Consider the following 17,944-nt stretch of genomic DNA (forward strand, 5'->3'; position numbering starts at 1 on the left):
TATTTATTTTGTATTTACATTCTTTGATACTTTCTACTATATGTTTTTAAATATATGACAATTTTTTGGTTGTTTCAATTTTTGTCGTTTTTACGAAAATAAGTTGTATGTAATCTGTTGATAATAAAATATGGGTTAATTCCTGTTATATATGTTAAGCCTTTAAGATTCAGTTTGACACATATTTATGAATTTATTATCAGACGATAAAGTTTATAGAACGATCTTTAAACCACCACCTTTAATTTGTACTATCAATTAATTTGTGGCTTTAAATAGCAATGGAAATCAAAACTGTCAAAAGACAAACATTAACTGGATAAAATATGTAAACTGAATTTAAACTTGCTAAAAAAAGGACGTCTAGCTGACTTAGTACCAGAACTTAACACAAGAATTTCATTTGTTCGTATCTTTAGTATTTTAATACCACATGAATCGAAACATTTGAAACAATATTGAACTATATAGAGAACTCCATGTAAAAAAATTAATTATAACATCGGCGAACAAGGTGTTTACAATGTTTACGTCATGGGAAGTAGGCAACTCGGTATATGCAAACATTCCTAACTTTGGTTTCGAATGAAAGTTTTTACCACTTGCCAATTCATTCAATTACTTCACTTGTTAACAAAACATATCATGCAAACATTGCACGTAATATCTTTAGCTATATCTTTCCATGTCGCATAACACCATTAACACGTAGTTTTTATATTATACAATTTACTTGCTACACTTAAAAGTATTCATCATAATGCCCTGCGTGAGAGATGATCTAAGGACCAACGTTTGTAGTGAAAAAGACAATGTAACAACCTTGTTTGTTCACGTCTTCCTGATGGTTCTTTTCATTAATTATTTGTTACTTGAAGAAGTGGTGCGAAAGTTGTGTTTTTCATTAAACGATCGATATCAATAACTTAAACGTTTAAAATCCAGATGCGTGTCTATTTCCCTCTATGTTTAAATTTATTTCACTTTGTTTATTTTGAACGATTTCATATTATCAGTTATCGTTTGAGATCATACTTAGTTACAATAAGTTTATAACTTTCCGGTCTATTTCTGTTTTCCAATCGTTAAACAGTGATTTAACACAACAAATTAATTGGTTAAATAATTGTAACAGAGAGAATGGAGTTTTTAACCTGTTTATATATTATACTCTTTCTGCTGAGATTGAAAAATACGATAATTGTCGCTTTAGTTTTTTCTAACCCAGTACAATTGACTGCATCCTGAAAAGTCGACATAGGCATAAGGGTTGACTTAGAGCTTTAAAATCATTTGGGTATTTTATATAAGCCTTTTATAGTTATCAAAGGTACCAGGATTATAATATAGAACGTAAGACGTGCGTTTCGTCTACATAAGACTCATCACTGACGCTCATATGAAAATATTTATAAATTCAAATAAGTACAAAGTTGAAGAGCAGTAAGGATCCAAAATTCCAAAAGGTTGTGTCCAAATGTAAGGCTAAGGTAATATATGCCTGGGATAAGAAAAATGGATGAGCATAATAGAGATTTACGGAAAGTCTCGGTTCCGACTGTTGAGTCCGACTCTGACAGGAAAAAATACAGGGGTTGTCTCACAAATTAATTTAGAAGTAAACTAGATTTATAAGTTGTCCATAAGCGGAGCGTACTATTGATCCACCGAAATAAAAGTCAAAAATTGAATCAAAAGTTTCGTAACAGCACATCTCAATCGGATAAGTCTTCTAGCTCATACACATTAACCCTTGCAAGTTATTTTGATTGATTTTTTCCCCTTCATCTATGCCATAGGTATATATATATATATATATACAAATGTATTTTAACTTATCTTTGATATACAAAAAAATCTTTCATATCTCAATCTTTCCATTAAAACGATTTACTCAACTAGAATATCATGGATCCTGTTAGAAAACAAAAGTTTCTTCAGATTTTTTCTGTTTTAAATCTTCACCCTCCTGATTAGACGCAGTTTCTAAAGAATGATTCAGATCTTTCTTCAATGGATAACATGTATTCAAATCAGCATCCATTCTCAATTTTATCCTGTAAATTACACCATTTACGCGACAGCAAATCAACAGAAAACATGATCACCAGAAATGCAAGGGTCAAAATTAAATAGAATCATTGCCGAATATTCTCTGTCTGTACTAATTTTTCGTCAATAAAAGTGGTAAGTAAATAATTTCATATAAATAAAATCATTGAGACCTTTAAAAATGAAGAAAGCAAACATCCATCAAATAGAAAAAAAAGAAACTTCATACTGAAAACAAATGCAAACAGTTATTCACAATACACTGCTCAAAAAACGAAAGACGTGATCACTTAATTCCCAATAAGGATGAATCGATTATTGATTGCATCTAAAGCATTATCATAAAAACCATTGCATGAAAACAAACATTATAGTACAAAGTTGAATTAATATTACGACTTCATCAACAAATATAAAACAAATGTATGAAGAATGAAATCAAAGCTTTTGGTATAGGGGTTGCCAGGATTTTTCAAATGAAGAGGTTTGAGTACTGCTGAGGGAAAATAAAATATTTGCTGATGTCTATTACAGATACACAGTGCTTATTTGTAAAAACAATCGAGCAGATCCGGTCATCTACATTTTGTTCAACTGAATAACTTCAAAATGGAGACGAAAGATACCTGAGAGACTTTCAAACTCATAAATCGAAGAAAAAAACCCATGACAACGCAATGGCTTAAAACGAAAAAAACAAACAGAAAAACAGAAGTATACAAAACACAACATAACAACTAAATACTAAGCAACACGATCTCTATCAAAAACTTTGGGTGATCTAAGGTGCTTCATGATATGTATGAAAATAACATGCAACTTTTATATACAGCTTTTAATATATCGGTGACACAGTATATGTGACAATGAGAATTTATTTACATATATACATATGTTTTACCATCACTGCTTTAACTTTACCTGTCAAATCTTATCGAACACTAAGTTTTTCAACACTTTAAATATTGTACCACATGATAAGTAACACAGGTAGATAATAAAAAACAACTAAATAAAATACTTCCGGGATGATATTTTGTCAAAATTATGATTAAGTTTTTCAAATGGATAAACTTTTGGTGATTGTGTTATTGTTGATGGTTAAAGATCTAATTCGTTGTAGTAATGAAGGTAAGAAATAAATGACAGTTTAATGATAAACGACGTCTCCTTGGATGTTTTTTCAAAACAGTAAGCAAACACACCAACATGTTAGTTCTTATCTCGTGCTGTTCCATCACTGTCTTAAAGTAAGGAAGGGTTGAGCTCCCAATTATGTTGTATCCTGCCGTATTCCTTATTTGCCAGTCCCAAGCGAGGCATTTTTTTAGCTCAGTGATTGACATTGGTATGTATAGAAAAAACCCAGATGTGGTATGATTGCCAATGGGACAACTCTCCACTACAGACCAAATGACACAGACATTAACAACTATAGGTTACCGTATGGCCTTCAACAATGAAAAAGCCCTTACCGCATAAAAGGGCCAGACATGACAATGTAAAACAATTCAAAAGAGAAAACTAACGGTGTCTGTTATGTTTGGTTTTCGTTATAATTTCTGCTCGTTTGATTTATCGTAGACGACTATACGGTATGGTTTTATTCATTGTTGAAGGCGCATAATAATGCTTATTATCGCTTATATCCACTTCCTTTGAAATCTGGTGGTGTTGTCTCACTGGCAATCATAACACATTCCCTTACTTCTATAGTGTCTATTTTTCCAATATTAAAAAATAGGGACAATCTGAACATTGTCAATAAGACTTCGATGTTAAATGAAATATTCTCTGGAGCTTTACACGTGTTTATCCAATTAGACTTTAACTATTTTTATCGATAAAGTATTCAGTATTGTTAAAGTTTGAGTTGCCAATTGCATTTGGTTGGTGCTTCTTGTACCCACTGAAAAGCCCACGAAACGAGTGATTATTATTGATAAAAATCAGTCATTATGTAAACCGAGTTAACAATTGAAAATTGATCTAAAAATAAGACGTTCTTTTTTTGACAAGGAAATTAAATAACTTAAAGAAGATTTAAAGGAATTGTGTGGATAAAAAGGTAAAAATAACAATGATTAACCATAATTTATGAAACTTATTTTAACCTATCCTTCTAGAACTGCATGTTTAAAACAAATTGCAATTAAATATTTAACACTTCCTTCGAAAAATTGTGGTTCATATTTACATCGATAAATTCCCATTCGTGTACGTTTTATCTTTTTACAAGAACATAAAAAAAAAGATCCAATGTTCATGTTTATATCTCAAGACTGTGTGTAATCATTATCTTAACTTTTCCATTTCATTAGTGTCCTTACTGTTTAGTTTTTGGTGAGCGCTTTCATAACAACGGCTCACCAATTATTTTCCTCTCTGTACTTGGTGACATATATAGTTTCATCTGTTGCTCAATATTTAGTTTTCTGAGTAGTGTTTTTTTATTGTTGTTTTTTTTTCAATCGTTTTTCTTTTTGGTCATGGTGTTTCTGGTTTAAGTGCAATTATGAGTTCTTATTGTCACCTAAGTACCTCCTCTTGTTCAATAAATCATTAAATTATAAATCTATTGAGCACAAATAACATCCATACGTGGGTCAAAGGCATAAGAACGATTACATGTATAAACAACAATATACTAATGAAATTTACATCAAAGATAAACAAAACTATAAAACAATCAATACAACAAATGTACCGCAAGTGCCCTCAGTCCCCAGTTCCATAGAGACTGAAAAAACTATTATCTAAATATATTAGCTAAATACACAGTAAATTATTATGATTGCTCAAGAATATTTCTGAATGGGCACAGGAAGTAGCACAATTCCATATTCGGGCCAAGTGTTAATTTTAATACGAAAGTAGTGTTCCAATCGTTTTAGTTCGTGTTGAAGCTTTTGATTTTGTTATTGTTAATTAAGAGTCTTTCTGTTTTAGATTTTCTTTTGTATTCAGTATTTTTGTTATTTTTCTTTTTGAAGAATTTGTATAATAGACATTAACGCAACTGTCATTGTTGTAAAGGAAACAGGGGAGATTTACCCAAGAGGACTCACAGAAACCACGGGTCGAATAAAAGACAATGCAATGACAAAACAAACAAGAGACAAAAAGACAAACAACAGTTAACAGAACAGTTTAAAAATATTACATAGAAATTAAACACTGATCATCACAAAACCTCGCTAAAAGAGCGGTTGATCCCAGGTGCTTCTGAAAAGTAAGCAGATCTATATATAATTGCAACAGATATAGTATAACGGTCAACAAATGTTTTTGACATCTACTAAACCTTCAAATAGACCATTTCAGTCTCAATTACTTGAATGAACCCATGGTCCAATGAAATTCTTATAAGAAGAAATCCTTCATCAATTAAAAAAATCATTTGAAAAGCAAGATATTATTATATGGAATATTATATTAACTAGAATACATAATCTCCATAAAACTCCGTAAAGGTGACATTCCAGAACAACTATTTACATCCATATTAAGGATATGAGATGGTACATTTGCTATAAATAACCAAGATAATTTGGCCTTAGTGTAAATCTAAATCTACTTTGAAAGCGGCTAAAACTATAAAACTGAAATTAAATACATGTATCTGACATTGAGGAAATGACAAAAAAGGACACGACTTCGATTGTGTGGTTTCGAAAGACTATATGATACTTTACTATTAAAAGTTTAAGGCTAAATGTTGCTGATGAACTAACATGCTACTGGTTCGTATAAAAATATATATGTTGAATGAGGGTATTTTGGATAGACCGTTTTTGTTTAACCTGTCTAAAATATCATAAATAAATTCAATCAACGGAATTTCTGACGGTAGAAAGTCATTCCGTATTTTGACTATTTTCACCCAACGTTTACCTTTCCGTACCCAACGTTTACCATTTCATTCTTAAAAATATAAAATATAAAGACTTATTCTTCTCAAAAATATCTGCGATATCCTGTGTTTCGTTTTATGATTGATCAAAGATCTTGCCATGCTAAACAATATCAGTATCTACACGTTACATAATGACTGATAATAAAATGTTTCTAGAAACCAGATTTCGACTGCCCTTGTTAGTAGTATTAACTGTTATGAACCTTTTGTATATATTTGTTAAATGTTCGACATACAATGTTTTACACACAATTTTCATTGGTTTTCATAAAAAGTTCACAAAAAAACCAACACACACTATTGTATATTATGAATTCTAAAAACTTCACTTTACTGAAGTAAACGAGTTGTATTTACAAGAAATTATTACCAAAAATGGTTAAACTCCCATTTTTTCCCAGGGATTACTTGTGAATTTGAGTTAGACTTTTGTGGATGGAATAGAGACAACTGGATAAGAAGAAACAAATCTAAATTTGGTACATCAGGTCCACAAGAACCTGCACATGGAGGTAAGTTTTGTCAATATCATTTTATTTAGTACTGTATAACTGAAATATGCACCTATGCATTTTTCATAGATATGTTTTGTATCTCAGTCATTTGCCATACATTTAAGTTTTGTTTGTAATTGGACCATCTCATGCTTTAAAACATATAATATTTATGAAGGACACAAATGTACAAAAAAACCCACCAATAAAACCTACTTGTCTCAACTGTTAAACGTTTGGGACATTAAAACCAAGTCGGTTGTCGATTTGTTTATTTTTCTCATGGGCCTTTCTTCTCAACATTTATCTGGTATACTTCTGCTGCCTTTATTAATTCACCTCTTATTTTATTGATTTTGTATTTGCATTGTGTCAAAGATCAAATTTATTCGTTCAGTGTATGTTCACTTTTGTCAATATGTCTTTAAATTGAGTTAAAGCCATATTAATTGATATTATGTTGTGATATTACGCTTTTGTTTCAGGTAAGGGTGAATGTTGGTACATATTAAAACTATTTAACCCGCTGCATTTGTTTGCACCAGTCCTAAGTCAGGAAACCTGCAGTTCAGTAGTTGTCGTTTGTTGATGTGGTTCGTGGGTGGTTGTCGTTTCTAGTTATTTCTAAATACATGTAAATTAGACTATTGGTTTTCCAGTTTGAATGGTTTTTATACTAGTTATATTTGGGGGCCATTTATATAGCTTGCTGTTCGGTGTGATCCAAGGCTACATGTTTAAGACCGTACTTTGACCTATAATGGGTTATCTTTTACAAATTTGACTTGGATGGAGAGTTGTCTCATTGGTACTCATCCCACATATTATTCTTTCTATTGACTTTATCTAGGTTTCATCCTATTTTATTGAAATCAAGATTACTATCCAATATCAATTCAAAGGCGTTATAATATTTGGGTAGTAAATCATTTTAATAACCACTACTCCAACTATCATTTGTTTTTAAGAAATAAATAATGATATGTCTACAATATGGAAATGTCAACCCTATACTATATCGTGCTTTTTTAAAGAGGTTTTACAATTGTTAGATAAGCGTAAATTTCATCGAGATTGCAAAGTGCATTCCGTTGGATAAATTCTGATTACCCATTCCTTAACCGATAAAAGATAAAATTATAAACATATATGCCTTTACGAACGAACTTGTTTGTATTGTTTAGAGATCAGAGTAAATGTTGTGGGCCGGGTGTTGAATCTTCAAGGTTTTTTTCTGTTGTCAGGTTTGTGTCTTTTTGATGTATAGCATACATCCAATCATATTAATGGTTGAACAAGTATATATATATTTGTTTAGGGGTCAGCTGAAGGATGCCTTCGGATGCGGGTGTTCTTTGCTGCATTAAAGACCCATTGGTGGCATTTGGCTGTTGTCTGCTCTATGGTCGTGTTGTTGTCTCTTTCACACGTTCCAATTTTCATTCTCAATTTTATTGTGTGCATGATAAATACTGAAAAGGATAAAATAAACAGAAAATGTGACGTGTTGTAGTAGGCTTGTTGTTCTTTTAATTTTTCTTTATTTTCGGATGTGAACTGCATTGTATGGTTATCTTCGCTAGCCTCCCCGTCACTGTACTTCCAAACAGTGTCTTGTTCTACCAAGGACAAGAAGGAAATGATACTCTTTTCTATCTAAGATATTATAAAGCGTGACTTCGAAGTAATACATAATCAATAATTATCTTAATTAACATGCTCCATTGATGTGTAACTCAAATCTCCATTCAGTTAGATTTGCAGCTGTGTTAGTATCATGACATGATCACCACTTGTTGTTATTTCATCATTTTATTAGTCCATTTTTGTACTTATTTTTGCAGACTTTTTTGCTCAAATTGATAGCGAGATTTCCAACAGAGATTCTACTTTGAAAGTAGATTTCAGCAAGCCAGTCGGCATTTCATGTATCAAATTCAGACACCATTTATACGGAGATTACTCAAAAGAATTAAAATTTGGTTACTATGTATCCAGTGGAATTCTTACAGTTCTCAATACGATTGAAAAAAAAGAAAATTTCTGGGGTTGTTCGACCGTTGTTCTCTCAGATTTGCCAAGTCAAGCTCAAGGGGTAAGTAGTATAAACATTACAAAGCACAGTAATAGCATTATACATTTCTTTAGATTTTCAATTCCAGAAATTCGAAATTAACAGAATACGTTTCATTATTCATTCATATATATATGGAAGAAATTTAAAAGATTGACATGATAATAATAATCTCTCAAAATTTATAGAATTTCTTATTTAAAGAGAAATATTTTAAGCTTTTCTCTATAAATCTAGCATTCGCTTTTTTTTTTTTTTTTAATGATTTGTGTTGGGGAATTAAACATGTACGCAAATAAACGCTTTTAAACCGTATAAAACTACAATAAGAAGCAGTGAATTCGTAGAATTATATTTTCATTCTCAAACCATGATAAAAAATTCATGAAGATTACGCCAACACAATATTCACGACTGCACTTCCTCTCCATGATAATTTCACAAGAATGTGTATGAGTATGAACTTGTTTGGCTTGGTATAAATATGTTGATATGAGCGTCACTGATGAGTCTAATATGTAAACGAAACGCGCTTCTGGCGTTCTTAATTATAATCCTGGTACCTTTGATAACTATTTACAATAAAACAAACAAAAAGCATATTTAGATGGTAGATTCATGATTTTAGCATTGTTAAATCAACTGCCATCGTGAATATTGCGTGATAAATGGACCATTAAACATAATGCAAGGTAATGTCTGAAATACATTGGATGAATTTTTAGGCCACACCTTTTTTTGTTGTCCTCCAATAGAGCTGTTTACATGATAGCTGATCATAGCTATGAATGATATTTCTATCAACAATAAAATCAAATAACTAAGTTTTGATTGACGAATCAAACAAAACTCTCTACTTATCAAACAAGCAATGCATATAGTAAATGGAAAATATACGCCTATAATAACATACATTCATAATAATACAAGACAAAAAACATTGTTTGCAAAATTGGAAAAATTAACTTTGCTGTGTTTGATCAAACCTTCCTTAGTCTTTGGCAATTAATGCTTCATTTTCAAATGAATAAATAATCATGAAAAGTTGTATTGTCAAGGTTTAGATAATTACAATTATAAATTTTAACTTTGGATTTAGTAACATGCACCTGTAGCAAGTTGAAGTGTATATAGTTAATTTGCATATTTACATATTATTTATATTATCTATGTATGTTACGCTCTAAATCCCTTGTGTTATTCTTACAAATGTGCACCATGCGCTGTGTCCTTGGTATTAATAAGATTTAGCCAAACATATTTATCAACAGTATTTCAAATAAGAGGACGATAGTTTAACTATCGGCGATTTAGTTATTCACAAAATCGAACAAACAATATCATAAAGAAAAATGCCCTCATCTATTTGCATGTCAAATGAAAGTAGTTTCGTCGGTTTTAACTTATTTGACGTTTTACCTTTTTTCTTAGATTTTTTTCCAAGCAGAAACAGGAGAAAACGCATTCAGTATTATTGCCCTGGATAGCATAACATTTAACCAAGGAAATGAAAAATGCAACGATGTCGCAAGTATGTTTAATACGTTACAGATGTAATTATCACTTCTGTTAAATTACTGTAGAGAAAACAAAGATTGTAATAAAGGAGTATGTTCGATAAGGTCCTAAAATGGCCCCCTTTTTTTAGCGTAAATTTCAAATTCGGACTTATCGACCAATATCACGATAAATTATAGCTAATACATTGACTAGCTAGAATATAAATCATTTTGTTGAAAATTTAACGTTTCTGCGTTTCATTATGACGTCACAAGTTGTACTCAAATTGATTTTTCACGAAAAAAATCAATGAAAATGGGTGAATTTCCATAGATTATTGGACAAGAAACATAGAGCGCATATATCGACAACAAAGATCTCTTAAAATAATGTTTGTAAAGACATTTCACATGTCTTATTTGAACCTTAAGCTTGTCGACGCCTGCGCTCTATGTTTTCTGGTCCTTTATTTGGGTGAAATATAGCTGATTTTGTAAAATTTCACCAAATTCCCTTATCTTGACCTTTTTTGGATGTAAAAATCAACGTGTTTAGAGTAAAACGTTGACAAATACAGTTCTGTTTAACTATCTAAAATGTCTTTAAGGCAACTTAAAACATTTATTGTTTTGTAAATAGGCACTTTATGATTGGGGCCAAATATGGCCCTTACCGAACTTACTGTTTTATATTTCGTCCTCGTAGGCAACATTATAGCAGAAAGTAAAATCCCACAAATACTGAACTCCGATGAAAATTTAAAACGGAAAGTCCCGAATGAAATGGCAAAATCAAAAGCTCAAACACATCAAACGAATGGACAGCAACTGTCATATTCCTGACTTGGTACATGCATTTTCTTTTGTAGAAAATTTTGAATTAAACCTGGTCTACTACCTAGCTAAAACTCTTACTTGTATGACAGTCGTGTAAAACTCTACTATATTAACTACGATGTCTCAAAAAAACAAACAAACATAACATTGATTCATGCTAGGTAAAAATGTCAAAAATAGAGGTACAGCCGACAAAGTTGTGTTATTATCGCATATTATCAGAAATAGTGACCCTTTTAATGTCATGTTAATGGCAGCAATATCAATATATGCCAACTTTTCTTCTGAGCAGATTGTCCAGTACCAAAACCACCACCCACTACCACTACAAAACAGCCATCAACTGTAACACCAACAGATAAAACATCCGGTTCATCAAATGGTGAGTAAACAAAAAACCCTAGAACTCAAAGAGAAAAAGATGAATTGGAGCAGCAGATTGCTATTATAATCTCCTGAAGGATAATAACCAATATGCTGCAAAAATTCTTCTTCTACAGTTTAAATAACAAATTACAAATGATTGTTTTTACTATTAAAATCGTGACTTTTTGTATGACCTAGATATTTGACCAAAGCTAAAAGTCCTCGATTTTTGTGGCATTTAAATTATATAATTACTAGCACAATTCTATTATAATACTATTGTAATTTTTATAGTGATAAATACATCAAATACCATTATTACAAACCTTATCTCGAACTTTATCTTTTTTTTTGGAATTGTTTTGAAATTTACCCGTGACGTCACTTTTGTGCGTCGATCTAGTCGGATGACATACAATTCATGTTTCGGCTGTGCTGTTTTTATGTCCTGACCTAGTTTGTTTTACGTGTTCGTTTTTATTCTGTGGTTAATGTTTAACAATTGTATAGTCATTTTTTTTATATTTACTGTTTGCAAAAGTATAAATTATTATAAATACTTAGGATTTTCTTATCCCAGACAGATACCGGTAACCTTAGCCATTTTAGCATGGAATTTTGAATCATCAATGCTCATTATCTTTGCTTTGCTTTCTTTACTATTTTGATCTGAGCGTCACTGATGAGTCTTATGTTGACGAAACACACTTCGGACGTATGAAAAAATATAAGCCTGGTATGATCTCAATACGATGTATCACTCGATATTCTAAAAGATTATATATGACCTTAACTTTTTACCGTCAAGGTTGAAAATTAATATTTGTTATTCACAAAAACACTATATAAAACGAACCTTTTGACTTTTTTTCATGGCAAGACTGTTTTCAATAAACAAAATGTCCTCCTCTCATATTCGAAATCGTTGAAATTTCATAAGACAATTCAGAACTTTACGCCTAAACAATATATTGTCTTAATTGCCTTGATAGAACCATTTTAGTGTACCATAATGTTCGTCATGTTGGACATGCCCTGACCCGTGCACATCAATAATTCCTAACTATTTGGAAACGCGTTTGTTTCCTAAATCTTAGGTAGCACTCCACAGTTAGGTGTGTAGTTTTGCGTTTTGGCCCCTATGGATTTTTCAAATATGAGAGCTAGTGTGCAATAAAATTCATTTTTGGATAGCTGAGTATTAACATAGCCTTTGTATTAAGTTTATATGATCATCAGGGTTATGTAATGTATGTTATATAGGCTGTTTTCTGTATAACAGTCCATATTTGCATGTCCATACCATACATTGGTCCGGCAATTATTGTAATGTTTTTTTCCAACTTTATATCGCACGAACTTTGTGATTGGATTTTACGAGAAAATGAGTCAAAAGACACCCATTTTTCATTTGATCATTAGGAAGATTTATGAAAACAGTTTCTTCAAAAGTATCACTCAAAGGCATTGAAATTCAAGTTTGATCCAAATTTTGGGGGATATGCGACATGTTCATTGCACCCCCCATTTTGCAATATTTTATGGTAAATAAGTGCAGAATGTTGCCATGGATACACATTTTCACCCTTTTAACTTTTGAAAATCAAATCTATGGAAGTTACTGATTACATACATATGCACATGTACAACACAAATAGTTAAGTTAATGTATTAGAAATCCAGGAATAGGAAATGATAAAACATTTTGGGGCTCATTTTTAATTCTATTTTCTAACTGTGGAGTGCTACCTTAACCAAATAAACTCATAACAGAAACCAGGACTAAATTTTGTATAAACGCAAGACGCGCGTTTCTTCTACAAATAAACTCATCATAGATACCAGGACTAAATTTTGTTTATACGCCAGACGCGCGTTTCGTCTACAAAAGACTCATCAGTGACGCTCGAATTCAAAAAAGTTAAAAAAGCCAAAAAAATACGAAGTCGAAGAGCTTTGAGGACCAAAATTCCTAAAAGTGTTGCCAAATACAGCTAAGGATCATCAGTGACGCTCTAATCAAAAAAGTTAAAAAGGCCAAATAAATAAAGAAGTTGAAGAGCATTGAGGACCAAAATTCATAAAAGTTTTGCCAAACACCGCTAAGGTTTTTATATGTTCTCAATTGTCATCATACCACATTAACAGTTGACATTTTTGTCACTGAAGTCATGCACCAACACCTTTATCTTTATTTGATTAAAAATTTAAACAAGAAAGAGTGTCATCCCTAATTCATATTCATATAGTCTTACTTCCAAAGATCCCAAAAATTGCACCCTAGATTTTGTCTGTGGTGCAGGATGAAAAAGAGGAACATGACCAATCCCTGTCTTGGCATAAATTCTTCAAAACAAGTCGCCACCAATCAGACATGTTTGTATTCCTTTTGCCATAAAAATGACATAAATAGTACTCGTTTGTTTGGTATTTTCTTTATCAGAGTAACCTAAGGAGATGATAGGTAGACATAAATTTAAGTCCACTTAACAGTTTCACCTAGTTGCTTTTAAAAAATAAAAAGAAGGTCAACGTTCAATCCCTTCATAGAACAGTCAATTTTATAGCAAAATGTTCGACAACGGGTATTGAAATCAGAGTAACTCATGTTCATATATATGTTAGATTTTCTTTTGTTAAACAATGGGAATAATTATTAAGTACGACGTATTTGTAAGACTTTTGAGTGCTTCTCATCAATGATATTTGTTTGTAGAAATATGGTTCATAGTTGGTGGAGCTTGTGGTGGGGTTGTCTTATTAGCTATTATTATCATCATTTTATGTATTTTAAAGAGGTATGTATACAAGATAAACTGTTAGATTTTAGCTCATGAAGGCTATCAATACACCTAGTATGAGTATATTTGTATATGTATAGTAAATGTATAACGGAAAGTCGGTGGTAGTAAATCAAAACTTAACATGACAACGTGAAGCTAGCTCCGTCTTTCAAGTAACCCTGGTTTGCAGTTTTAGAGATAAAAAAGTATAGAAATGGTCATGAAATACACAAACATACTGGTTGCTGTTATATAATTTATATACAATGCTTTTAAAGTGAGTTTGTTAAATGAGACAAACAGCTTCACTTTCAGTTGAGTAATTTCATTTAATTGGCATATATATTCGCCGCAAGCCAATTAAAAGTGTATCGTACTAATTCTGGTAATATTTGTTTTACCACATTAACCGGTCCTTCAGTACTGTCTTGAAAATGAGGATATCAGATAATTTGCTGTCATAAAATTTAGGAAATAATATAGATTAAGAAGTGCACCTCTCCCATGCACAGTTATTCGTTGACCGGGACTGGCTTTACCTTTTCCCTTGTTTGCTGCACTACCTCCTAAACGTTTGTATGTTGATTTGCCTTTAAGATATAAAGTCTCGATCGTCCGTTGTCGCAATACGCATCTAGTGCAGTAAAATTGATTCCGTTAATGTTATTTGACATTATTTATGGTTGTTTTTCCTTTCTGATGTGTTTGATTAGTACTGACACACATTTACCCTGACTATAACGACTCGTTTGTATCATGTTTCATTGCAGAAGGCGAAGCAAGAGAAATATTCCAAGTCTACCATCTGCATCATTTTTAAATAACCCCAACAGCAGACAACTTCCGGCCATACCTTGTGACCAAAATATAAGTAATGGATCAATTATGTCGATAGCAGAGTCATACGGGGACAGAAAAGTTTCAATACAGCCTACACCAGATCCAATCGCGTTAAAAAATGACGACGAGGTTTGGAAAAACGAGCATGTTCAGACTCAGCCTACAGATCCTATCATGTTAAAAAATGACGACGCCTGGGAAAACGAGAACGTGTCAACAGAAACTGATAACAACCGCGTGGCATCAACGGACTATACAGACATATTGGAGACCAGTCCAGTGAGGGAAAACAAAAGTGACTTAAGTGATTATATTCATGTACCACCAGACTATCCGAATGATGATGAAACATCACAAAAAGATTATATTATTCCAGAGGAAGAAAAGCAGTCAAATGAAGAGGATGAAAATGCAAAAATAGAACATAATGAGACAAAGAAAGATCATATTTATATGAATGAACCCGATGATGATTATTTAGAACCAATTAATGCTCTAGGAGAATCGATTCGTGCACCCGATAATCAGTACGAATCAGATCCAACGGATAAGGGTAGTAAAACCAAAACTTCTCCCGTTAACCTGTGTGTTGCTCCATACACCGAGGAGCACCTAGAAATACCCCAAATACCTGTTATGCATAGAGAAAAGTATCATCTAAATGCTGAAAATAAAGAGGACACAGATAACGACTATGACGATGCTGCAACGGTATTAAACGGTTATACTACTGAAAACAGTGATCAAGATGAACTTTATGACAATTCTAAGGGTGAAAAAGAAACTAATTCGATAAAAAGTGATAATGAAGATTATTTATATATGTCAGAAAACCGAAAAGAGGAAGATTGTGACAAACCAACCAAAGATGGTAAGGACAATTCGGGGGATGGACAAGACAATAATTCAGTAAATAGTGATAAAGAAGATTATTTCGATATGTCGGAAAATGAACAAGATGAAGACTATGTAAAGCCAACGATAGATACAAGCTAATATTTACTCACTCATTTATGGTCTACATACTAAGCATTTAAACAGAAAAGTATTTTATAAACTTATACCAAGTGTTACAAATTTTATGTGCAGATTGCAATATTGTATATTAGAATTTTTGGTATTTGTTTCAGTTGGTACACACTCAAGCCAATGTGATGTAACCCTAAAAGTAGGTATACAAAATTTGTACCTTGTTTGTTTCATTCATGATAGAGTCTGAGCTAGTAATCTTGCTCTGATTAATGAAATTTTCCTGACTTGTGTGCTTTGCACCAAAGAGGGTCTGATAAATAAAATGAGTTGATGAAGATAAATAAGATAGATAATAAAGGAAACAGTAGTATACCGCTGTTCGATATTCATAAATCGATTGAGAAAAAACAAATCAGGGTCACAAACTAAAACTAGGAGAAACACATCAAACATTAGAGTAGAACAACGACACAACAGAAACTCTAAAATGCAACACACACACAAACTAACAATTATATATTACTTGATTTATTTCGTATGACTGGGCGGGGTCGAAACGGTTCGCCCTTTATTGACCTGTCTATCTACTGATAGGTGTTTGTCAGTGAGTTTGTGGTTAAACTCATCAATGAAGTATCTAGTTATGGTCATTGTAAATTCATTTGGTGACACCGATAGGTGATAAGATATCAATGATAATTATAACGGCAATCATTCTTATCATGCACACACATCTCCAAATAAACTGCCCTCATGCAAACTAAAACGTAAGCTCAGTCCGATCATTTAAAATAACATTGGTAATAACAATGTCCATTTACCGGACTTAATTATACTACCTTTTGACTAATAGATTCAATGTATTTGCCCCAGATAATACCTTGCGTGGTGTATGTGCTCCATGGATGTGTAATTCTGACCGACTCTTTGATATACACAAGAATATCACTGAAATTCTCTGTTCAAACAGTTAAATTGATAATTCAGTGAACATCTGAATTCGAGTCAATTGCTTAATTGGTTATTTGTTAAGCCCTAGTCTTACTTTATTTAAAATAACCAATATTGATATGTTCTGTTAGCAGAAAGTTTGATTTTTATTTGGTAATTTCATTCTACATATTGAATCCAGAACAGCATTGGCATCCTGCAGGAAGTAATTTTTTTTCAAAGAGAAGCACAATATCTTGCTTTTGATGATACGAAAATTAGCTTCAGTTCAGATCATTTGCATCATCAACAGTAAGAATGACATTTTCCCACATTGTTGTCAATTTAATAAAATTGTATGTTACTGTTAAACAAGAGAGAGGTTTATCTAGCTTTAAAACCAGGTTTAATCCACCATTTTCTTCATAATGAAATGCCTGTACAAAGTAAGCAATATGACAGTTGTTATTCATTCGTTTGATGTGATTGTGCTTTTGATTTTGACAATTGAGAAGAGACTTTCTGTCTTGAATCTTCCTTGCAGTTCGGTATACATGTATTTGTCATTATAGTTTTTGACGATGACAGTTTTGACAGAAAATCTGATTGTTGACAAGATCAGACAGTAAATTTAACTCCGAGGGACCTGTTCTGTTGTGCAACATTGTAAAGTCTTTTTTAAAAGAAAGTACTTGTGCTTTCGACTATTGCATACTACGTCATCTAGGTTTGGTGTTATTAAAAACATTATACATAAACGTTGGTGCATATCAGAAGTCCTTCACTAGTTCCATTATATATCGTTTCTTAGGTGTGGTCCTTTGATTGCATAGAAATGCAAACAACTCCTGCATATGGAGTAAACATAATTTCAAAAAAATAAAAAGATTTGATATGATTGCCAATGAGACAACTCTCAACAAATGACACAGAAATTAACATCTTTGAGTCAAGTTGAGGACTTCAAAAAATTTCTAAGGGCAAGTCCAAACATCAAAACCAAGTCTTTATATCTAGTAAAGGTTTTAATTAATTCCGTAAGATGGTGTCAAAGGAACATCCCGTTTTAGTAAGGAAAATGAACAATAGTGAACGAAAAATCGTACGTTCTGTCAAAAATGTAACTGTGTTAAGTTTCCACTGTAAAACTGATATATATTTAAAAGACTAAATCTATAAAT

At 32.0% G+C, this 17,944-nt stretch overlaps 1 protein-coding gene across 1 annotated transcript; it reads left to right on the plus strand.

Moving 5' to 3' along the window:
• Positions 1-3,038: 3,038 nt before the first annotated feature.
• Positions 3,039-16,203, plus strand: LOC134722289 (uncharacterized). Its single transcript, XM_063585902.1, has 7 exons — positions 3,039-3,183; positions 6,370-6,480; positions 8,307-8,557; positions 9,968-10,067; positions 11,165-11,254; positions 13,955-14,036; positions 14,792-16,203. The coding sequence occupies exons 1-7, from the start codon at positions 3,117-3,119 to the stop codon at positions 15,855-15,857; spliced, it is 1,767 nt and encodes a 588-aa protein (XP_063441972.1). The 5' UTR covers positions 3,039-3,116; the 3' UTR covers positions 15,858-16,203.
• Positions 16,204-17,944: the final 1,741 nt, after the last annotated feature.

The sequence above is a fragment of the Mytilus trossulus genome, chromosome 1 (genome assembly GCF_036588685.1).
Source record: "Mytilus trossulus isolate FHL-02 chromosome 1, PNRI_Mtr1.1.1.hap1, whole genome shotgun sequence".
NCBI classification, from domain to species: domain Eukaryota; kingdom Metazoa; phylum Mollusca; class Bivalvia; order Mytilida; family Mytilidae; genus Mytilus; species Mytilus trossulus.

Excerpts from the sequence above, each read along its gene's own strand:
- LOC134722289 (XM_063585902.1), top strand. The coding sequence starts at position 3,117 with ATGGATAAACTTTTGGTGATTGTGTTATTGTTGATGGTTAAAGATCTA. Across the intron at positions 6,481-8,306 it reads ACAAGAACCTGCACATGGAG|ACTTTTTTGCTCAAATTGAT; the intron begins GTAAGTTTTGTC and ends TTATTTTTGCAG. Across the intron at positions 8,558-9,967 it reads TGCCAAGTCAAGCTCAAGGG|ATTTTTTTCCAAGCAGAAAC; the intron begins GTAAGTAGTATA and ends CTTTTTTCTTAG.